Source organism: Saccostrea echinata, unplaced genomic scaffold (assembly GCF_033153115.1).
Source record: "Saccostrea echinata isolate AGI-Se365-2 ecotype Australia unplaced genomic scaffold, CSIRO_AGI_Sech_v1 ptg000064l, whole genome shotgun sequence".
In the NCBI taxonomy this organism is placed as follows: Eukaryota; Metazoa; Mollusca; class Bivalvia; order Ostreida; family Ostreidae; genus Saccostrea; species Saccostrea echinata.
The window spans coordinates 1,311,897-1,337,500 of NW_026889813.1; the positions used below are offsets into that span (position 1 = coordinate 1,311,897).

Consider the following 25,604-nt stretch of genomic DNA (forward strand, 5'->3'; position numbering starts at 1 on the left):
ACAATTCTTGCAAAATATCACGAGACAAAAGAAAAAGAAAATTGCTTAATCGTAAAGAAAATAAAAACTATCAAATGGTATATACCAAACGTAAACTGTTATCAAATTTAGACACCTTGCCATTTGGATTTTAAGTAGTGGAAAATAAACAACATATTGCTGTCATTTCTTGTAAATTTTATTAGAAAAATTTGTATGCAATAAAATGTTGAATACAAAAGATAGATTTATTTTGTTATACAATTACAATGTAAGCCAAGGAATGTTTTTCTGACGTTTTCGTTTTGTTCTGGAAAGGCCTGGAGGTCCGGATACTGTTTTGATCTTGCTGATATAAGCACCTCCTGATTGTAAGTCATGCATTTCATTCCCTGTGCTGGAGTTGCTTCTTGAGGGTTTTTGTACAGGTTGAGAGACTTGTCTTTGGTCTCCTTGTCTTCATGATTAGAGATGTCATTTTGAACTCATTCGTCATTATTCTGTAATCTTCTCAGGTGTTCGTATTTTAGTTTCGGTATTAATATCATTTCTTTTGCCATTTCGTTTATTGAAATGTTGAACAATCGGTTTTAGCATAAGAGACAGTAACTGCACGTGTTTTGATAATATCTGTCGTTTCCGTTTTGAACTTGTTTCACGGCATCCTAACATCCGAATGAATGGTTTGTAAGGTGTAAGTTGTTTTGTGTACAGTTTTGTCAAGGGGTATGTCCCGGTGTAAATATTGAGGGCTGTTTCACTGATTACGTCGCATTGGTCATCGGTTAAGGATTTGATAATGTGTTTCTGCTGAGCAGTGTCTATATACATGTACAACAGAAACCGGAGGAGAGCAATGTGCTTCCGCACTCTTTGCTTCATGATTGTAGTATGAATTGCATCAGCATTTGTTGAAAGTATTTATAATGGTTGATAAATAATCATGTCTTCGCCGGGGAGAATGCGGGATCGGAGTTGATATTCTTTGTTTTGGGTAGGTTCCAGACAAACACGGAACACATTCTAATTTCCATAGGACATCAGGGTTCTCCATGAGCTGTTTTACTGTGTCGGTCCCGACACAGTAAAATTTTCTCCGACATAGTAACGATTCAGATTTTATGCGTGCAACACAGTAAAAAATTTTGCGACACAGTAAGATCTGTGATGATAAGAAAATCGGAACATAACTGAAAGTTTAATCAAACAAATCTACCCTCTTTCAATTTTTAAGGCAGAGCACTTCAAAATCTCTTAATTAGGGCACTTAGTATTGATTCACCTTGCATAATCAATAATTTATTATCGCCTAGACCCTTGCTGGACTTAACGCATGAAAGAACAAAGACAATTAATTTGTTTTCACACTTCCATGTAACCCGTATATCTGATAGTTGCATTTTTGAATATTATTTCAAAATTAAGGATAAAAAAAATTATTTTAAATAGAATTAACTGTATATTGTCTTTACTTCAGAACCACATCTCTAGAATTATGTTGGCACTGTGAGTCAAACATTGTACCGTAATCATGTAATTGATGTAAATGTATTGTTGAACAATTTAAAGGCATCCCTAAAAGTATTTTACTATTCTTAAGTTTGTTTTTTAAGTTCGGTAATTCGATCGATCAACTGACAAAAATCACGGGAAAATGTTTTTTTTAGTTTACATAAAGGATTATTTAAAAAAAGATGTAAGTGAAATTTAATAACGGAGCCCGTCTTTGATATTAAAGAGTTGTGATTAATATTGATTATTTTTTTGATTTGCTTGTAAATAAAATTTAATTATAAATGGACATATGGACATTGTAGTTAGAAAAGGAAATAAATATACATATATATGTATATATAACTATGTTGTAAAAAATAAAAAAAATTTAATTTCAAAATTTATTTATTTTATTTAGGCATTTCTTTAAAAGGAATTTTTATACATGTCTTATACCATTTGGTATAAGCGTGTCACGTTGTGACTGTGACTGACACGTGTATACACTAAAAGATATAAGGTTGATGTTTTTTTAAAACACGTGACTGGTACTCACGTGTATAGAATGACTGTGACCTCTTTGTTGACCTTTTTGGGTGTGACCTTTAGTGACTGTGATGACTGTGACTATGTTTCAACACGTGACTGCTAATCCTGACCTTATCAGGTGACCTGGGTTTATGTTTCAACACGTGCCTTTAGTGACTGTGACCTCTTTATTGACCTGGGTGTGACGTCATTGACTGTGACTGTCCAGTAACCCATTACTACTGCTAATAAAAGAGCACAATTAGGGTCCATCGAAATTCCAACAGTTTGTTGGAAGACCTGTGGTCCATGAAGATTACATAAATGTTTTCGATGAGGAACTCCAGCATCTTTTTAATATCAACTTCAGAGTACCTGTGTTTAGGGTCATAGCAATTTCTAACAAGTTAATTTTGTTGATGACCAATCACAAGATACAAAATTTTCCGACTTTTATTGAAGTAGTTTTCTATGATATCAAAAACCTATTTTTTATTTATCGCGAGGAATGGTTGTATAAAATGTAGAAAAGTCGTACGTTTTCATATTGGTGACTTTTGAAAAATATTGGAATTCTTTGGAGTTTTGAGAATCCACATCTGATTTAGCCACCTCTATAATATGTTGTAGCATAGTGTGTCTATAGTTTCTCCATTACAGCAATTAATATTTTTGTAAGGAGTATAGATAGGGGCTTGGTAGAGCACCTACTGGACCCAGCGAAGTATCTTCTTTTTGTCAGGATTTTTATGAACTTTTGGAATCCAGTATAGGTAGGGTTGATCGAACTCACATTTGTTGATTGGAATGTTAAAAGTATTAAACACTGAAATGTGATTTTGAAGATTTTCATCCTTAGAAAGTGAACTGTGAGTATAAGTTAGATTTCCAGACGTTTAATTAAAAACGAGTTCTTCTAAAATACTGTATAATAATGAGCCTTACGAACAAATACGATAATGTTACAAGCCTTGTCTGCTGGTACCATAACATATTGTTTTTGTAGTTTTTCTAATTCTCTTATTACCTCCGATTGAGTGAAAACGGAAGGATACTGTACATAGTTCAATTATTGCGGTTTAACTTTCTAACACGTTTCTTCAATATATTTCTAAAACACTTAGATGAACTTTAAATTTAATTAAGATAAGGCATAAAAGATAAACAAATAAAAATTTTAAACTACTTATTTCTTATATACAGTTGAATACAATAAAAGTAATATGCAGCATTAAGTATTTTTTAGAGAACGAGACAGGTACTGTATCATAGATACAAATTTGGGGTGGACGAGTGCGTAGCACGAGTCTCCACCCCCAAATTTGTATCTACGATACAGAACCTGTCGAGTTCTCTAAATGATTTGTGACTCGATCAATCAAAAAAAAAAAAAAGCACCGCCCACTTCATTCCTGTGCAGCATCCAAACTTCCGTCAGAGTTCGTTTGTTCTTTCTGTAGATGAGGCCTCGACGGGGAGTATACATCCGCAGTATATATATTTCCACGGACAACGCAAGATTTAGTCAGATTAGTTTTGACAACGGGGTAGACGTAACAGACTCGAAGTCAGTATTAATTGATAAGGTGGACGATTTAACCTTGTTGTAGATGGAGAGTGATCCTAATTTATTTCAGGGGTCTTAAAATCTCAGTTAAACTATAGATATACATACAGGCGATACAGACAGTTTTTCGATGGACTTTGATGTTACGGATTTTTATTTTCTTATTGAAATGTGACATTAAAAACGAAGTGAAAGAGATGTGCGGCAGTCGTCAGTGATAAGGATTTAAGATGAAATTAAAAAAAAAAAACCCTGAAAAATGGACTTCAATGAGTTTGCACGAGAAGAGTGGAAAATTGGGGGAGGGGGAGTGCGAATTTCACGTAATGTATGCTGCATCCTCGAACCCATTGGCTTTACAAGTGAGGGGGACACAAAAAGCAGGGAAAGCAAACAGGTTTTCAGGAATTTCTCCAACATAGGATGTTTTCCATAATTGCGAATTTTCCTTTTCGTTTGGATCGAAATAACGTGTAGATTCTGTGTGGAATAATTTTTTTTTAAAAGTGGTTGAGAAATTTTGACATTTTACATTCCTAAGGAAATATTTCTTCAAATTTATAATAGGAAAAAAATCAGCATTTACTACCGTGCTGTATTTTAGATACAGAACAGTTGGCAAATACAAGACAGTATACAGGGCTAATACAGAACGGAAAGTAGCTCCGCCCACTGTATTTCCGTTCTGTATTGCTAATACAGAACAGCAAACTTCAAAGAAAAACACCGCAATCGTGTCACAATCATCACGTGTTGCCCTCTAAAGTCCGTCAATATGTACATATATTTAAATCTACAGAACACATACTACAGTATCTCAGGCTCTCCTCCCTCCCGTCTCCCTTTGCCAACCACATCCCAGACTGGCTTCTCTGTTAATTTATCAAGTACAATGTCTCCTACAACCAGTACCTCAACCCAAAATTCCGATCCATCATTCTTGGCAGATAATAGTTTGTTATCTGCCCATTTAAAGAAAGGATTGGAGTGTAAGTCCACTTTATGTAGATTCTGTTCACACCATGGTAAATTTGGGTCCGAAGACCGAACTATAATAAACCTGATGTACCGTGTTTTCCCATTGTATGCATATGAGCACTCAAAAAATAAAAACAGATCGTCTTTAGAGTCTAACGTGGAATCCCTGAAGACCGTCTCTTGGGGTTTTCCCTTACTGGCTTTTGCAGTTTTTCGTCTCAAACGCCTTTTTTCGAAGAAAGATAATTTTGTCTGTGCTGAGTCTTTATTATCATCATCATCATTTTTACGTCGCTGTCCAGCGAGGGGTTTTCCGTGTAATTCATCATTACCGAGACAGTTATTTCAATCCTCTGAGTTCCGTACGAGGATTTACTGGGCAGCCCTCTGTCTTCTAAAGCCATTACGAACCAGATTCCTCTCAAGTTTGTGTTTGCAGCCAATGGTGCCAGTTGAGGAGACTCTTTATAATTCCCTTTCATAATTCTAGACTTCATAATTTCCTTTTTGCAACTCTGTGATGTGCAGTGATAAGAGCAAGAGGCTATCCCCATTTCACAATAATACTGGAATTTCGAAAATTCTCTAAATCTTCTCTGCTTGTGCTAGGCTTACTTAAATCATCATCATAACAGAAGGATTCCGCCATGTTTGTTCTCCAAAATATATTTACTAATAGGCAAAAAATATACACTGTATATAATATGATCGTGATCGTTGCTTTTATGCAGTATAAAAATTGTACACAAATATGACGGACTCTGTAGGATATATGCACATAGTAAGTATCAATGTCGGTTATGAAACGGGTACTTTTATTTGGATCTTTTCCAAGGCGTATAGCTAAAATCCTGGCTTTTGGTGTAAGCTATGGATCTAGAAAGAGGGACTTTAATTGTAACCGAGCCTAATTTTTTTTATATTATAATATCGCTTTGAGCGTTCTCACGTTACATTCTTTTATTATTTGCTATGATTCACTTCATGCAGTTTTAATGTCATCTACCTGATATCTGGTAGTCTATACAATAGACACATGGGTCTTGGGGATCAAGTGAATTTCTCAGATTATGATAGATTCTGTCCCATCTAGGACCGGGACTCTGTAGATGACTCTGACAAATTGGTAAATTATTATTTTATTTTATATCTACGATGTTCTTAGATACTTGGGAGTTAAGATTTTAGAAATTTAAAATGCCTTTTTCAAATATAATATTAATTTAGTCCCGCCCTGAAGTCTGAACCTTGAGAATACATTTTTTCAAAATAATTTGTATAATGGCATACACAACTTACCTGCTAAATGACCAGGAAAAAGGATTTTAAAAATTTCAATAATGACTGACTTTTCATCAACTTGAGTTTTTTTTACAGGGCTAAATTATAATTTTGCAAACAGTTTGCTTGATAGATGTCAATAAATAAAGATTGTATATGTGTGATAATTATATTATCAGCTCTAGTCTTAACCTTGATTGAATCGGGAACCCAGAATTTTATTTATAGAGGGTTGACTGCCAGTTAAAATCACGCAAACATTTTTTCTTATAGATGTCTATGTCCATTAAAGAAATTTATCTCTCCAACAAACGAAAATTAATACTCCCAATCTATAGAGGCTTGAATCCAGAACCTGGGAAACATTAATTTCACAATTGTCTACAAGGTTAAAGTGACTATAGGAAGATTTTCAAAAGTTTAATGTAATTTCAATGTATTATCAAATTAGCCCTACCTGAGACCTGATCCCAGAGAACATGGTTACAGGACTAAGTGCTCTTGTAATTATATGCCTTCTCGGTGTCCATGAAAACAAAAAAAACGTGTTTGTGAAACACTGATGCCCCCTGTATAGCACCTCTAGGCCAAGATTAAAGTCTTCAGAAAGTAGGTCATACTCCAGGTTCAATGTCATGAGGACAAAAAATAATGGTTACCGAAGGAAAGGTCTTGTCACAAGGAATGCATAAGTGAAATATGAAAGCCCTTGAAGCAACGTTCAAGGTTAATTTTTTTCAAATTATGTGAAAATGAATATACAAGGGAAATTTAAAAGCCCTAGCTTCAACCTTTCAAAAGTTATTACCAAGGTTCAAGTTTTTCAAAAGTAGGACAAACTCAAAGGTCAAGGTCGAAAGGTCAAACTTGTTGTTACTTAAGGAGGGATTCTGACTAAATGAAATATCCCAAAGTACTTTTGCTTATATCTAAATATATATGTCTTAAATATTTAGATGTAAGGGATTTAAAAGATCCTATTTTTCTTTCCTCTTCATAACTGTACAACTTATAATAGAAATGGTAAACTGAATTTGAAATCTAGCAGGGACTATATTTTTGGAGGAACGGCGGCGTATGAAAATATCTTCTCTCCTGCTTTTCAAAATTATTACAAAACAATAAATGTAATTAAATTTTTTAAATAATCAGAAACTTAAAGAAATTTCTTATTGTAACTAAAATTAATAATTATGAACTAAAATTTTAAAATATATCAAGTAAAAATGATTTTAAAACAAACTACAATCTTGTTAGCTTTTGAAAGCTTCTAATCTAAGTACAGATTTTAGCAAAAAATCAGTAGAAATGGGTTTTTTTTCTCTCTCTATTAAGTAAACGGTCAAATCTTTTTGTTTTTGTATCATTTTGTATCTTTATATGACTACTTTACCATAGGTGAAAATAAGAAAAATTTAAATATACGAAGCATGTAATAATAACTAATATTCCATAAAAATTTAAGAAAAATAGAGGAAATTCGGATTAGCTAATATCTATTTTAGTTAAATTATTTATGTCAGTTTGGTTGTATCATCTGATAGACCCTATATGGTAACATCTTTTTATGCAAAAAGAAAAACATTTTATCTTTTGAAATAGAAGCAGGCATCACGTGACTGGCAACAGTATTTTTTTTTATTCTCATTGTCAAGGGAAAAGATAATGACCTTGACCTGACCTTGCTTCTAAAACAAAACGGTCAAATTTAATCAAATCGATGCCATCACTTAGTGATATTGTCTTCTTGAATCTATGAAAATTTCATTTATTTTAAATATAAGAAATATGAGAAGAATCCCTCCTTAAAGAAAGGTCTGAATTCGGTCGCCTTCTGGATTTGGTAATTGTGAAACTATGGATGGTCCAAACACCTCTTCGGGTATTGCTGAGAGCTTAAATGGGAAAATTCATGTGGCACGAAAGGCGCTAAAGGCACTGAGCATCGTGCAGACTTTGTGATAGGTCCTGTGAATAGTCCTGTCTCTTTGAATAGTCCACAGACGTATCACACTTGTATCTTGTTATTATCCGCCCTGGATTTTCTTTTAAGAACTGCATGCAAGCTTTATTATACTCTGTTTTCAGTGGTTTAAATAAGCACTTGTCAAGAGGCTGAAGTTCGTTGGTTGTATAAGGAGGAGGGAAGAGAATATTAATATCGTGTTTCTTGGCCAGCTTCAGTATTTCCAAACTTATATGAGAAGAGTGACCATCCATATACAGTAGGACTGGCTGATGCGAAGGAAGATATTCATGAAATGATATTTTAACCAGTTCTCAAAATGCTCTCTCTCTCTCTCTCTCTCTCAATGAATGAAGACTTACTTGTAGAAGATTGTGTGCCAGGAGGGCATTAGAAACTAAACCGATGTCCATTAAAAATAATTGGGAGGGATGTACGATTCTGAAGCACTGCATGGCGCAGTTAACTGCATTTTCTCCTTCGGATCTTCAATTCTCTTGTTGTGAATAGCTCGAATGCCCTTCAGTCCTATATGTATGATCTTTGCTGGTGTGTGCACAATGTTAATTCCACTCTCATCAACATTGTAAATTTGAAAACCTTTGTCAAATAGCTTCAACTTATTTATGGTATTTTCAAGCAATTGGAAGTAAAAACGTCACGACAGGCTTGTTTAACATCAATACTCTTGCTTCAGGCTTGCTAATTTCAAGTTGTGTATGACGAAGCATTAAGCCCTCATACCAACCATATTCTAATTTTCCTTTGATTTTACCGAAAGGATGGTTAATTTTCAAAGTTACTGGTAAGTGATGTGTCGACAGATTAATGACATGTAAACATAGATAAAAGGCATATAGACATATATAGGTGGCATATCAATAAAGATCAGTAGATGTCGACATAGATGAGAGGCATCCTGACAAAAATATGCTGAGATAGATAAGTGGATGTTGACATAAATAGGTGGCATGTCAACATAGATCAGTAGAATGTGGATATCGATGAGTGACATCTTTGCATACATGGGTGACATATCAACATAGATTATTGGCATGTCGACATAGATAAGTGGAAAGGCAAAGATAATTGACATATTGGCATAGGTAAGTCGCATATCAACATAGATCAGTAGCATGTCAAAATAGAGTGGTGGCATATTAACATAGATAAGAAGTATGTCATATCAACAGATATAAGTGGCATGTCGACATAGATAAGTGTCATATCGACATAGATTAATGACATGTCGACATATATACGTGACTTTGCATGGATTAATGGTAATTCAGCACACATAAGTTGTGTGTAGACATAGATATGTGACATGTTCACAAAGATGAGGAGCATAAAGTAAGAGTCATCTCGGCGAGGGCAAGTTCTATGTCGTCATAAATAAGTGGCATGTTGGCATAGATGAGTAACACGTCGACATATATGAGTGACATGTTGATATCGACAAGTGACTTGTCGATATAGATGAGTGACATGTTGACATAGGTAAGTGGCATGTCCTGTTAACCATTTCTTTGACCAAATAAAAAAACATCACTTGCAGTCGATAGCATCTACACAACATTGATCTGCGATGTGCGATCGAAGTTCATTATAGTGTATGTTCAGATTTTTTATGTGACCTAAGTCGATTAATTTTGAACCTTACAAATTTAAGACAAAAAAAATGAAGATACTTTTCTTGAAATTCAAGAAACTATCTCAAAAATAGCATCTTTTTAAAAAAATTTCCAGATACAAAGTTGTTACGGATATACTAAATATACAAGATAGTTTTGGATGTTCTACATAGAATTTCGATTTTCAAAGATGATAACTAAAATTTTCAACTTAGTATCTTGGATTTTTAAAATATACATAGTAAAATAAAATTTTAAAGAAGTAAAAACTGGCATTGGACCAACCTGAGTTTTCATCAAGAGACAAAGAAGTTCTCCGATTTGTTTAGAATAACAGTACGTTTAATGAGTATACATGTAACAAAGGATACATAACATTGATAACATTATATAAAAACATGTCTATGCAGATAACATATATCATGATTTAAACAATCTATTTCGTGACTTAAACCAAACCCATGGCACTGATGATAAAGCAATATATATAACATTAACTATTAGATGACGTTGCCAATAAAAAAAACAAGAGGCCCATGGGCCACATCGCTCACCTGAGCCATCTTGGACCAGCTCTTCAAATTTAAAAAAAACTTTTTTTATCTTTCCTGACATGAAATATTATGATCTTATATTGTACTAAGTGAATGAAATCCACACTATATGGGGATGCCTGAATTTCAATATCACTGACCAAATGTGTATTTATACCTAGAAGTATAAAGGCTTGAGACATGTTCATACTATTGTTTCTTTTATGACCTCAAGACTCTTCAAGCTTAAATTAAATCTGAAGTTAAAAATTGCAAACCACAATAAACAATGAAAAGTAAACAGCATGGAAAAATTTAAGTACTGCTCACATGAAAATCCAGTGATAATATGCACACGTGTCTTAAGTTGGTCATTTAAAAAAATATAATCAATCAATATAGATAACCTTTCCCAATGAAAAACGAAAAAGGGAAAGATTATGTGTAAATGAATGAGAAAAAAAGTTTTTTTTCAGGTTTTGCTATACACAAAATATTTTGCCTTATGTTTTAATTGTTCAATAATAATTGACAATATAATGATGTTTATTTTGACTATATAATTACAATACCAGAACCTCAGATTCAAAGAATTTTATTGAAAAATTAAAGGAGTTTTTTTCCCTTCAGTTTTTTAAATTCTAAGTGTAGTAGTATCATGTGTTTTCATTTAAGAGCATTTTCTCCAATATTTTTTTTTTCTGAAAGAGGTAGGTTTACCTCCCTTTACGGGCTGGCCATTGACCCCCTCTTTCCATACTTACCTGTAAATTACATTTTGTACACAACAGAGTTGACCTAGTAGAAGTCATCATTAATTACTTGATAGTCACAAAATCTACATGTCCCATGCTAGTTGGAATTCATTTGAATCAACAAATCTGAAGTTTCACAATAAAACATATATTGTACAAGAGGCCCAAGGGCCACATCGCTCACCTGAGCACTCTGGCTAGGAAAAAGCAGAAATCAGTTCAGTCTTGAAAAGTTTTGATATAAAAGTGGTTCGAGGGGGGGGGGGGGTTAATTTGAACTTGAATCTATACTTCAAAGGGATGCTTTTGAATTAATATGACAAATAATGGCTATGCTGTTCTTAGGAAGACAATTTTTATTGATATATCATTTGTATTCCTTTGTATAACTATGATCCCCTGTCATGGCCCCTCTATTCTCCTTGGGGGTCATGATTTGAACAAAATTTGAATCTACATTACCTGAGGATGCTTGTATTTAAATATGACTAATTATTGCTTTGCTGTTCTTCAGAAGAAGATTTTAAAAGGCTTGCTTTTTCCTATGTATAGCTATGTAAAACTTTGATCGCCCATTGTGGCTCCACCCTACCCCTGGGGGGCATGATTTAAACAAACTTGAATCTACACTACCTGAGGATGCACCCATAAAAAAAACAATCATGGCTTTGTTGTTCTTGAGAAAAAGATTTTTACAAATTTTTCCTATGTATTTTATGTAAAACTTTAATCACCCATTGTGGCTCCACCTTACCCTCGGGGTGATGATTGGAACAAACTTGAACCTGCACTACTTGAGGATGCTTCCATGTAAATATGACCAATCATGGCTTTGTTGTTCTTGTGAACAAGATTTTTACAGATTTTTCCTATGTATTCTTATTTAAAACTTGGATCGTCCATTGTGGCCCCACCCTACCCCCGGGTGTCATGATTGGAATAAACTTGAATCTACACTACCTGAGGATGCTTCCATATAAATATAACCATTCATGGCTTTGTTGTTCTTGAGAAGAAGATTTTTAAAGAATTTTCCTACATATTTCTATGTAAAACTTTGATCGCCCATTGAGGCCCCACCCTACCCCCGGGGGTATTGATTTGATCAAACTTGAATCTACACTAACTGAGGATGCTTCCATATAAATATGACCAATCATGGCTTTGCTGTTCTTGAGAAGAAGATTTTTAAAGAGTTTTCCTATATGTTCCTATGTAAAACTTTGATCGCCCATTGTGGCCCCACCCTACCCCCGGGGGCATTGATTTGAACAAACTTGAATCTACACTATCTGAGGATGCTTCCATATAAATATGACCAATCATGGCTTTGCTGTTCTTGAGAAGAAGATTTTTAAAGAGTTTTCCTATATATTCCTATGTAAAACTTTGATCGCCCATTGTGGCCCCACCCTACCCCCGGGGGTCATGATTTGAACAAACTTGAATCTACACTAACTGAGGATGCTTCCATATAAATATGACCAATCATGGCTTTGCTGTTCTTGAGAAGAAGATTTTTAAAGAGTTTTCCTATATGTTCCTATGTAAAACTTTGATCGCCCATTGTGGCCCCACCCTACCTCCGGGGGTCATGATTTGAACAAACTTGAATCTACACTACCTGAGGATGCTTCTACATAAGTTTCATATTTTCAAGCACAGTGGTTCTTGAGAAGAAGATTTTTAAATGATGCCATTAATTTTTCATGAATTCATGATTATCTCCCCTTGGAAGAAGGTATGGCCCTTCATTTGAACAAACTTGAATCCCCTTCACCCAAGGATACTCTGTGCCAAGTTTGGTTGAAATTGGCCCAGTAGTTCTGGAGAAGAAGATGAAATTGTGAAAAGTTTACAACGACAACAACGCCGACGACAACGACGACAGACAACGGACAAATTTTGATCAGAAAAGCTCACTTGAGCCTTCGGCTCAGGTGAGCTAAAAACTAGAGGTACTTTGAGCAATTAGCTCCCAAAATGATACCCCCGCTCCCATATTGAAGTATGATGACAAAGTCCATGTTTTGCTATAAGAAAGCCCCTACATGTTTCTGATCACAAAGTAAATTAGTAGGTCACAATGGCATAATGTAGTAAAAATTCTGTGGAAAGTCTCATGAAATTGTATTCGGTGATATGGGATGAGTTGCGGATAAGAGATTGGTACCCCCAACATTATAGAAAGAAAAAGGATGGCAGTGTTCATGTTTTGCTACAAAAAACTCCAATTATCTGTCTCAACAAAACGTAAAATATCAGGTGCACAATGGGACTGTGAAATAAACATTCCGTGAAAAGTCTCATTTTATTCAGTGGTTTGGAATGGTTTGCGGATAAGAAATGAGTACCCCCAAGCATAACAGACGGACAGACATATGGATGGGCACCCCCATTACTAAATACCCCTGCTTTTCAAGCAGAAAATGACTACATCTTACATAAAACTATTACCTATAACGAGATTTGAGACAAAAGTGCAATAATTTGTAGGAGGACTTATCAGTTTTACTTATTAATTAATTGCATTTGCTTATATCTTTTTAAAGATTCGGACAGTTGTTAATTTAAGTAAAAAAAATAATAATAAATTGGAGAATCAAGTTGAAATAATCTTGAACAGCAGGAATTTCCTTTAAATGGAATTATAGGTTGCAAATTTGACAGGACGGGTTTTTCGGGATACCTTTTGGTCGACTTTGTCCACGACCACGTGGTTTCACCCACACAAATCGACCAGTCCCATTGCTGATAACCTCATTCAGGTCGATTGTTTCTGTATACAACACTTCCACTCTAACGCCCACTGTAACAAAAACTTCATCCTCGCCATTTGTTGTTTGGATTTTCAGAAATGGATTATTATTTATATTTAACGCCGGTAGATTGTGTTCTCGACAGAATTCATCTTGCTCAGAGTTTGGTTTTGTAAGGACCAAAGTTGCAAAGTGATTTTTTGTATGACAATAAAAGTCGGCAAAATACAGACGCATGGACTTCCTGAAAATGGCTGTTGACAAAATATAGAGTCTACGATTACCAAAATACGAGAACCATGGTGGTTTTCCGTTTTTGCTGTATAGCCCGCAACCAAAAAACAGACCGTCAATGTTTCCATTTAGGGCGGATTTTTGATCCCCATTAAAATCTTTGGTGTAAGGAACCATTTCCCCATCTTCTACATCAAAGATATTTTCCCAGTATTGAAAAGGTTTGTCTCTCCACATGTACCTGAGACGTAAAAACTTATTAGAGTCTGAGGTCTTTATAAAATTCACACATTTGTCCTGTAGTCTTTTCAAATCCCAAGATGTCAAATCTGAGAAAAAAAAATAATCATCGTTAACTAAATGTCATTCTTTAGAATCGATATTATCCAAAAAAAGTGTTACGAAAAGAAAATAACCATCGTGAACTACATGTCAATCTTTAAAATCAATATTTTCATAAAAAAAAGTAGCTTTATGAACACTAAATGGAACATGATATCCACAGTTTATTTCATCGCATAACTTAGGCAGGTTTTACAAGTAACACCTGCGTTGCCTTCAACAGCAACATTTAGGTTATGATAAAAACTTATTAGAGCCCGAGGTCTTTATAAATTTCTCACACTTTTCCTGTAGTCTTTTCAAATCCCAAGATGTCAAATCTGAAAAAAAAATAATCATCGTTAACTAAATGTCATTCTTTAGAATCGACATTATTCAAAAAATAGTTTTACGATAAGAAAATAACCATCGTTAACTAAATGTCATTCTTTAGAATCAATATTTTCCCCAAAAAAGTAGCTTTATGAACACTAAATGGAACATGATATCCACAGTTGTATTTCATCGCAAAACTTAAGCAGGTTTTACAAGAAACGCCTGTGTTGCCTTCAACAGCAACATTTAGGTTATGATAAAAGCTTTCTTACAACAAGTGAGGGAAATTGAAACATACTTTTCTAAAAGAAAGCTTGAAAAGGAAAAGGACAAAATTTGCCTAGTCCTTTTTTGAAAAGTCCATTAACATGCTTTAAAACTCGATATCCTGGGTACTAAACAAGGGAAAATAGTCAAATGGTAAGGCTCAAGGTCAAGATCTGTGAGTCAAGTTCTTGAATAAAGGTCTTTCTCCATGCCAAATATCAATTATATACAATGGTATAACAATAATTTTAAGGGCGAACAGTAAGTAGATTTCAGATGATGACCAAAGGTCACAAGGTCGACAACCTACGTTCAATTGGTCATTTTTGAAAGTTTATTGCACATGCTAAATATCACAGCCTTGTAGATTTTGATATATGATTTGTATCATTATGAAATATTAATTTTGAAGGGATCAGTGAAGGCCAAAGAAGATGGGTGAACAAGGCGGGCGAAGTGCCTATAGTGCGACAAACATGAAGTGAAAAATAAACTCTCAATTATATCAAAATTTTCTTTGATATTTCATCTAGTATTAAAGTATATTTTATGTAAAATCCCTACAATTTACAAAAATCTCACAAAGACTGAAGTTATTTGCCTATGAAATAGCATATACACACTAAAGAGGACGAAAAGGACCATTTTCTCATACTTTAACAAATTTTTTCGATAAAAGTGGGTCTTCGCTCCATTTTTTTGAAAATTATTCTTGAAAGTTTGCATTAAAATAGACATTTTTTATTTTACAAAAACATGGAGCAAAGACCCACTATACCTTAAAAGTACAGTTTTATGGCAAAGCATTCGCATCTTTCCGAGAAATACTTGAAGTCCATTAAGTCAAGGGTCATATCACAAACAAGTTTTAAATGCCACAATTCGTCAGGAGCTGTGTAGCGTAGTGGTTAGCGTGTTAGCCTCAAAGCGATATGATACTGCGGATTTTTATTGCTAGGGTTCGAATCCCACGAATACCATTTTATTTTTTAATAAAAGAATAATCTTTTTCGAGATCTTTTTTTTCTCAGAAAAGTTTTGTTGAACTTAATTTCATAAATTTCAATATTGAGAACTTTACTTTAAATACTTATTCACAAATTGAATTTGATTTTTTCAATATCTGAAGCTATAGGCATTCTGCACGCCTTGTTCACCCATCTTCTTTAGGGTCATCATTTATCCTAGTATTACACAAGCCCTTGTGCCAAGCAGTATTTATGCCAAAAGTGGTTCGGCAGAGAGGGAGACAAACAAAGTGACCCTTAAGTATAGGTACGTTCTGCAGGCGACACAAGTAAAAGCACATACATACACACCCAAACACAAAAGAAATTTTAAAAAAGAAATCAAACAAATATACCGGTAGGTCTTAAAGATACCTCCAAAACCAAACAAACAAAGCGAAAAACTATCAACCTGGTTTTATTAGAATTCAAAAATGGCAAACTATCCATGACAATGTTTTACAGTCTTAAAACAAATAATGAAAGCGTTCATAGGATTTGTACATGTTATTTCCGAGAAAATAAAAGAAAAGTACAATAAAAGCAAATTTAATGACACCTTATAAAGAAAGACATTTTCAGAAAATGTTCGAGGGTTTGTTAAGAAGACAAGCATGAAATGGAATAAAACTAAACCAATACAGTAGTTTAGGTGAGTACATTTCTTATTAAGCATGCAGTTTTTAAAAAAGAAAACTTCAGTACAGGCAGACAGATATAGTAATACAGACTGACATTTAAAAGAAAAATATATATATTCTAGTTTATTAACTACTTTTAAGGAAGCGATTTTCTGTTTATTTAAGAGAATGCTAACTTTACATCAACAGAGAGAGAGAGAAAGGGGGGGGGGAGAGAAGTTTTAAAGAAGCAAGAAGAGAATATTGTCACAATGTCAAAAGAAAGGTGACATGAAAGGTATTGAATTAATTCCAATCAAGTATTTTAACACTGGATATCTATATGTTTTCATTATCTTGGTTTCATGTCACTTTTGAAAAAATCAAAGGTCATGGAGCCAAGGGCATATAGTGATGGCCAGGGGAATAATTTGTGAATGGGATATCCCAACGTCTAGTTTATAGTAAAAACTGTACATATTATCTTCCCACAATTTTTTTTATTAAAATAGAAAGTTTGATGTTATGACTATTAAATAGTCATAACACCTATTTTTTTATTTTAAATAAAATTTATGGGAAGACATATCTTTTAAAATATTTTTTCATTATGTTAAATTCGACGTCGAAGGAGATACCCTGCTTTGATTCAACATGCATATGTTTAACTACGCTAAAACTATTTTTAGAATGTAAATAAAGTATAATGTATGTCTATGTACACAAAAAACTACGGAATTTAATAACTTAGGAAAAACCTAGATTGATTGTGTTTTTGAAAAGAAAATGAAGTCTACAGTTCGGTCGTGTAATTCAATACCATTTTTACGAGACAAAAGGGGCACGAAAGAATTAGTTTTACTTTAGAAAATACAGTTTATTTGAAAAGAAGCATAGATCATTGCGTAGGTAGTTCTTTTTTAAATGTCATTTTAAACAGTAATTTATCGAGAAGTCGAGCTGAAATATTATTATTTCTTTAAATCAAAATTTGCATTTTACAGAAGCTACAGAACTGAAGTATTTTTTTTCATATATATCTGTATTTGTTGATTCAAGCAAAGCTTACGAAGGCAGTGTAAGATGTTTTCATAGCAGTGTCACAAAATTGTAGCAGTATTTGTCAATAAGCAGAAAATGTGTTACAAATCAATTTAAAAAAAACAACAACATTGCATTGAAAGCAGCGATATCGATTGTTAACTTACATTTCTGGGAATCTGTCATTTTTTCCACTGACACTCTTAATTCAAAAATGATTTATGAATAATATGTCTATTCTCATAATTTGCAAAGAAGCATATTTTCCTTTTAATTTTGATTCGATCGATAGAACTTACCTCCCTCAACAGAATCAAACAAAAAAAGTTAAACAGAAAGTAAAACTCGCTCGTTAGTAGAAATACTAATCAATGTCAGCTACATGTAGCATATGCAGTTGATGACAAAAATTCCAAACAGGAAGATATGTTTCCATGAATAACACAGGATTTCCCTCGATGTTATAAATAGTCTGGTTCCCGCCCCCACCACTCCGTTTTCACTTCGTTTTGGGGATGGTTCCAGCCCCCGCCACTCCGTTTTCACTTCGTTTTGGGGATCCCAAAACGAAGTGAAAACGGAGTGGCGGGACGGGAACCAGACTATGTTATAAATATTTTACTTCGATTTTAGTTATCCAGTAGTATTAAAAATTATTTTGCCTTTTATGGTAGCATAAAATATGTACTTAAAAGCATTTGAAGATTATAATCATGTTAACAGAGGGGCAGCTAGACGGACAGACAGACAGACAATAGACAATAGTGTAATCCCATAAACTAACAGTATAGAGAGGATATTACAAACATGAAACATTTACAATAAAGCATGTGTGAGAAAAAGAAAAACATTGAAAAAACAACAGTGTCATAAACCAAGAGAGCCAACTCTCTCAATTATAATCCCAATAAATTTACACAATTTAATCAGTTGATCTTTGCTGTTTAAATATAATAATTGTTCGAACTTAAAAATATTAGGATTTGTATAATAATACTTGGGCAAACATTTAAGTCTAGGATTCTTAATGCAGGCTCGTAGGGAGCAATTTCAGTTGGGGGGGGGGGGGCACAGCTACACATTATCAGTTGAGCGGGCACTATCAACTACCAAAAATTCTTTGACAAGCAAAAAAAAAAGTCATTAAACGTTTTAATTGAGGGGGCACAAGCATATAGTAGCTATGTTTTCTATAGTAAACTGTATATCGGCAAAATTATGGGGGGGGGGCACGGCCCCCCGTGCCCCCCCCCCCGGTTCCTACGGCCATGTAATGTATGGGTCATTGCATTTAAATAAATAATGAAAATCATCTCCTATTTCCTTATAGGGACACAAGTGACAAATTCTGTTTTCTCTTGCAATATTATACCATCTTCCTGTCTCAATTGGAAGCTAGCATTTCCAGTTCTAAAAATACAATATTTCATAGAAAGTTTAGAAGGTATAAATCCAAAAAGTATTTCTCAAAAGTTAATGGATTTTTAAAACAATTTATAATTAAGACTTTTTGGTGAAATATACAAGTCACTATACCACAATCGTTTAAATTGATCTACAAGAACATTTTGCACCTTTTTCTTTAACCATGTACATGTAATATTAACAGTTTTGTTGCCATACATAAGCAAGTCCACAATCATTCAAAATATTTTTAACAGCATTGCACCATGGAGTATTATAATTTTTCAACACATAATAATTTTGATGACATTTTAGTACCTTGTGATACAACAAGTTTTGCCCACAAAGAAATCATACGAGTTTTGACATTAATAGATAAAGGATATCTACCAAGTTCTCTATATACCATAAAATTTGGTGTGGAAGCCCTAAGATTTAATATATGTTTACAAAATTAAATGGGGTCTTTTAACAAGAGTGATATTACAAAATCCCCATATTTCACAACCGTATAACAAAATTGGTTTCACTATTTTATCAAACATATTTAATTTACAATCGATTGAAAGATTATGTTTTCCACATTTTCTAAGAACACCATACAATGCTTTTATAGCTTTTTCATACATTTCCTTAATATTCAAATTGAAAGATCCACTTTTACTAAATGTTACTCCTAAATATTTAAAATTTTCAACAATTTCCAATGGAACACCTTCAAAATTAAATGAAGTATTAGTACTTCTTTTACCTTTACCAAATATAACAGACAGACAGACGCTGAGGAAACCTATTTATAGTCCATTCTGGTTTCACCGGAAGGGTCTTATGACGGAAAAGTAATGTACTCAAGGGACCATATACTGCAACCCTGTTTTAACTGTGAATTCATATGGTACATGTATATATGAAACTGTTATAACCAGTAGTTATCTGTAGTTCGAAGCATTTCAAAGCCGCAGTATCCAAACAGTCTGGACCTGAGCTTGACACCAAATGTCATATTAAATAACTCAATGTCTTGAGGTAATCTGGAAAAAAAAAAACACTTTAATTTACATAAAGTTTCGAAACGAAAGAAAGATCAAGAATCTTTTTTGGGGTGGGGGGGGTGGAGGGGTGGAGGATATATCCCCCTTTCCAAATTGTGTCCCCTATTCACCACAATATGATATTGTGATATGACCTTAATTTATAAGGCATAATGTTAAGGAGGCTGGGGGGTCAACAAATTAACCATCAGATATAACTTAATTTTTTAGATATGATATCTTAAGCTGCCAACTTTCATTTGGCAAAGAAAAATTTCATAAATTTTAGTTTTAAAATTTGATGATTTTTGTATATCTTTATATGGAGCTCTTCTTCTAAAGAAGATCAATATAGTCTGAAAATGGCCACAACCCCCCAGCCTTCTTAAGTCACGGTCATACACACCCTAGGTAATCAGAAAAAAAGAAGATTTGAATTCATTTAATAAAGATTCCAAAATTCTGACCAGCACCTACTGCGACAAGGGACCTCGGTTTATACGGTCTCATCCAAAGGACCGGTCTCCACGTCCCACAGTGGGATTCGAACCGGCGACGTAAGGATCAACTCCTTACTCCGCGACTCTGGAGCAAACGCTCTAACCACTGCGCCACGCGACTTCGGTGATTGTTGAAGATATTACACATTCAGCGTATTGGGCGATTTTGGAAATATTGTCGCTACTGAGCTCCAATTTGCGCCGTAAGTTTTCACCAATCCAATTAAAGCAATATGAGCTGCAATTTTGATGTCGGAAATCTAAGTTGCAATATTGTAATTAACTATTTCAATGACGCAAAAAGAAACTTTATATACCTTTTATTTTTTATATTAGCAATGGAAGAACTAATTTTAAGCTTTGATTAAAGCAAAATTACATTATTGTCGTCCTGTATAATATGAATTTTTTCTTATATAATGCTATACATTCCACTCTACAGAAATATTTCTGAAACAATTTAATACTTTATTTTAGTCTAATTGATCAGAAAGATTTAAGTTACATACAGATTTATCATAAAATCACATTTTAACAGCAAAATAAAATTCTCAAAAAATGCAGCTCATATTGCTTTAAACTGATTAAAATTAGATCCTTACAGCGACATATAACAAAATACAGGAGTGTAATGGATCTAATTTTAATTAGAAGTTTTCACAAAAGTGAAGATTAAGTTCCAGTATTTTGTGATTTTTAACAACCTGAAGTCTTGGAAACGGGTGGGTGTAAGGTCATAGTAAATACACTGTATATTTACATGTGCAATTTTACTACAATATTTGTTAATATTTTATAAAATTTTCATTTGCAAAACGTAGCAAAAGGTTGCATTTAGTTTATACACAGACAGCTTTTGTTAAACAAAAAAAATTGAACTTGATACTTGTATAATCGTATATTATCAGTTTACAGTTGTCATATAGGCCTCGTGTTTGTATTTATTATAATACGTTTCACTGTAATAAATCAAATACTTGCTAATCTCTATATGTACAATGCGACTGCGCGAGATTCACATACAAAAAAAAGAAAAATAACAACTAGAAACTCATTGCGAGCAATGAGAGGTCTTCCGTCCGATTCTGAAAATAAAAACGAGAATTCAAGCTGAAAAAGTGATAAAAGAAATTCAGACACTCAGGAAATTTAACCCTGGTCGTCAGCGTGAAAATCCAACGTGCTATTTCCTTAAACCGGAAGTTGACGTTTTCAAGGTTACTCTAGACATTTGCACTCTGATTTTAAAATTCATTTCAAATACTTTATCTATAAAGAATATTTATGGGAAAGTAAAATGCTCAAATTATTTAGTTTATCTCATATAACCGGAAATTGTAGATTTTGTTTCCGGTGGGACCAACATCTTTCGAATCTGCGAAAAAGGTGCAATAAAGTGATGCAATTTTAATTAAAAAAAGAAAAGTTGAAATTTTCTATTTCTTTTATCACTTCCTGTGACGACTGGAAGTGACGGCTGACGCTCTGAACCCAAATGGTTTTGCCTACATCTTAAGGACTGTTGCTCATATAAGTTTGGTGTCTTACCGTTTTCGAGTTCTTGCTTAGACAACTTCTCGTATAGAATTTTTCAAGAACTCTTGAGAGTAGTTTTAATTGTAATAAACAGACTACATTCTGGATTGTTTAACCTACCAAGCCAACTTTTTTTTTTTTTTTTTTTTTTTTTTTTTTTTTTTTTTTTAGATTTTGTCAAATCAGTGTTTTTGCAATTCTCAATGCATTTCCTATGTAAAATGTTGATAAAAGGGACCTACATAATTTTTCGCCATAATATTTCTCCAAAACTCACTTATTTCATATGGTTTTTGTTTTATATATATTATCTATTTTCATTTCCTATGACTTCTAGATATTTTAGCTAAAAATGTAAATATAGAAACAAGACAAGGACATACCGGCACCGATCTCTATTTTTGAGTTACTTCCCTTAACAGCTATAATTACATATTATCCATGAGAGTCAAGAGAGTCAGACTGGTTCTATCATGTAATTGACTGAATTGATTGAAACACATTGTCATAAAAATATTGGCATGGATTTATTTCAATTTTTATTAGTAGTTACTAAATGCTGCTTCCTTCATACAACCTAGAAACTGATCTCAGTCGGTCTACCTTTCAGCATATATGTCAAATCTTTGCCCTTCCCAGCATACTGAGCATAACTATGGTAAATGACGACCTGTTGGCTCTTTGTCTCCTGAATACAATGTACAACAAAGTCATTACTACTTTTCTTTCTTGCTGTATAGATGATTCTACCCGTTGAAGGAAGTACACGTGCTTTTTGTTTAACTTGCCAATGTCCGTAAAATATAACATGGGTACTTCAAAAATGCAAGGATTTTTCAGGATTTATTCAAAACAAATGCAAATAGCGCAGGATTCACACAGGAAAAAAAAAATCATTTATAAAGATGAAAACGTAAATTAAAGGTAAAAAATGAGAAAGAAAATTCAGACATAATCGGGATTAAACCCGAAATAATAGAACACCGTTGACGTTTGAGGTTAGTGTGCGAGGTACCAGCCACCCGAGGAGCTCCGAGTACCGACCTGCTCGTCGGAGTTTACGGAGACAGTCGCCATTTTGGACCCGCTTCAAATTTTAAAATGCGAATATCTAGAGTTTGGATTTATCAATTTTTAAACAAATTATATATTAAACCTTTTTGGAAATGCCTCTATTAACTCTACTAATATCAAAGAAAAATATTGAAAAACAAAAAAGTTAGAAAATTCAATTTTTTTAAATTCGCATACGGTAACGACCGGAAGTACTGACGACGAACGAAAGGTCATGTCCCGGCTAGGATTTATCACGATCTATAATCCCTGAAAGTTTCACATTGATATCTTTTACCGTTCTTGAGATTAGTTGCGGACAAAATGTCTTTTAAAATTCAGAAAATGGTCGGTAACTTGGCACCGGAAGTGATTTTCCAAAAAATCTCTCGGATAAAATAACATTAAATTCCATCCAGTAGTCTATGAGAAATCGCGTGCACAAAATTAGATGGGCGGAAAAATAATAATAACTAGAAACTCATTGCGAGCAATGAGAGGTCTTCCGTCCAATTCTAAAAAAAAATAATGAAAATTCAAGCTGAAAAAGTGATAAGAGAAATTAAGACACTCTGGGGGGATTTTACCTTGGTCATCAGCGTGAAAATCCAACATGCTAACCATTAACCATTCACATTTTTTGCATCACTTCCTGTCACGACCGGAAGTAATGGCGATACAAGATTTTTTCACGATTTAAATAAACTGATGACTGACTATCAGTCCTGAAAGTTTTAGACTTTAGTCGTTTACTGTTTCCGAGTAATATTGCAATAAAGTGATGCAAGTTTTAATTTAAAAAAGAAAAGTTAAAATATGTCATTTCTTTGATCACTTCCTGTTACAAGCGGAAGTGACGACTGATGCGTTTAACCCAAATGGTTTCGCCCACTCCTCAAGGTTTATTACTCATAAAAGTTTGGTGTTTTAATCTTTTACCAGTTTTTGAGATCTCGTTCAGACAACTTCTCATTTTGAGGACAGGAAAACACGCGACCGGAAGTGAATTTTTGAAAGATATTTAAGGTTACTCTACACATTTGCAGTCTGAATAACATATTTAAAATTCATTTCAAATACTTTATCTATAAAGAATACTTATGGGAAAGTAAAATACTCAAATTATTTAGTTTTTCTCTTATAACCGGAAGTTGTCGTTTTTTGTTTCCGGTGGGACCAAAATCTTTGGAATCTGGGAAAAAGATGCAATAAAGTGATGCAATTTTAAATTAAAAGAAGAAAAGTTGAAATTTTCGATTTCTTTGATCACTTCCTGTGACGACCGGAAGTGACGGCTGACGCTATGAACCCAAACTGTTTTGCCTAAATCTTATGGTCTGTTGCTCATATAAGTTTGGTGTCTTAATCTCTTACTGTTTCCGAGATCTTGCTCAGTCAAATTCTCAATTTCAGGACCGAAAAACACGCGACCGGAAGTGAGTTTTACAAAGATATTTGACGTTACCCTAGACAATTGCAGTCTGAATAACATATTTAAAATTCATTTCAAATACTTTATCTACAAAAGATATTAACGGGAAAGAAAAATGCTCAAATTATGTCGTTTTTCTCTTATAACCGGAAGTAGACGTTTTTGTTTCCGGTGGGACCAACATATTTCGAAACTACAAAAGAGATGCAATAATGTGATATAAGTATTTATTTTAAAAAAGAAAGTTGAAATTTGAAGATTTCTTTAATCACTTCCTGTGACCACCGGAAGTGCCGACGACGAACGAAAAGGAGCGACCTGGCTTGTACTTATCACGATCTATAATCCCTGAAAGTTTCACATTGATATCTTTTACCGTTCCTGAGATTATCCGCGGACAAAATGTCATTTTGAATTCAGAAAATGGTCTTTCACTTGGCACCGGAAGCGAATTTCCAAATTTTCTCTCAGATAGATCAAGTTCATGTTCCGATACATCTATCCTGAAAATTTCATGTAAATCCATCCAATAGTCTTCGAGAAATCGCGTGCACAAAATTAGAAAGTCAAAAAAATAAGAATAATAATAATAAGAAACAGTAGAATCACTATAGGTCTTCCGTTGAAAACGGAAGACCTAATAAGAAACAGTAGAATCACTATAAGGTCTTCCGTGAAGACGGAAGACCTTAACTAGAAACTCATTGCGAGCAATGAGAGGTCTTCCGTCCGATTCTGAAAACAAAACGAAAATTCAAGCTGAAAAAGTGATAAAAGAAATTCAGACACTCTGGAGATTTAACCCTGGTCGTCAACGTGAAAATCCAACGTGCTAATTATTAACAATTCGCTTTTTTGCATCACGTCCTGTCACGACCGGAAGTAACGGCGATACAAGATTTTCTCACGATTCAAATAAAGTGATGACCTTCTATCAGTCCTGAAAGTTTTAGATTTCAGTCGTTTACTGTTGCCGAGCCGTATCTTGAGAACAGATTCTAATTTTGAGGACAGGTAGACAAGGACCGGAAGTGAATTTTAGAAAAATCTCTGACTTTTCTCTAGACATTTGCAGTATCTACAACATGCATATAATTATTTCAAGTACTTTATCGATAAGCAATATTTATGAGAAAGTTAAATATAAAAATAACGTAGTTTATCTCCTAAAACCGGAAGTTGACGTTTTTGATTTCGGTGGAATCTAACATATTTCAAAACAGTGAAAGAGATGCAATAAAGTGATGCAAGTTTTAATTTAAAAAAGAAAAATTAAAATTTTGATTTCTTTGATCACTTCCTGTGACGACCGGAAGTGACGGCTGACGCTCTGAACCCAAATGGTTTT

General features: G+C 33.8%; 1 protein-coding gene across 1 annotated transcript; it reads right to left on the bottom strand.

Annotated features, from left to right (window-relative positions):
• Positions 1 to 13,333: 13,333 nt before the first annotated feature.
• On the bottom strand, positions 13,334 to 17,486 carry LOC133175792 (phytanoyl-CoA hydroxylase-interacting protein-like). The gene is made up of 2 exons (XM_061310907.1): positions 17,468 to 17,486; positions 13,334 to 14,037 (listed from the first exon to the last, which is right to left on the bottom strand). The coding sequence occupies exons 1-2, from the start codon at positions 17,484 to 17,486 to the stop codon at positions 13,364 to 13,366; spliced, it is 693 nt and encodes a 230-aa protein (XP_061166891.1). The 3' UTR covers positions 13,334 to 13,363.
• Between the last annotated feature and the right edge of the window lie 8,118 nt (positions 17,487 to 25,604).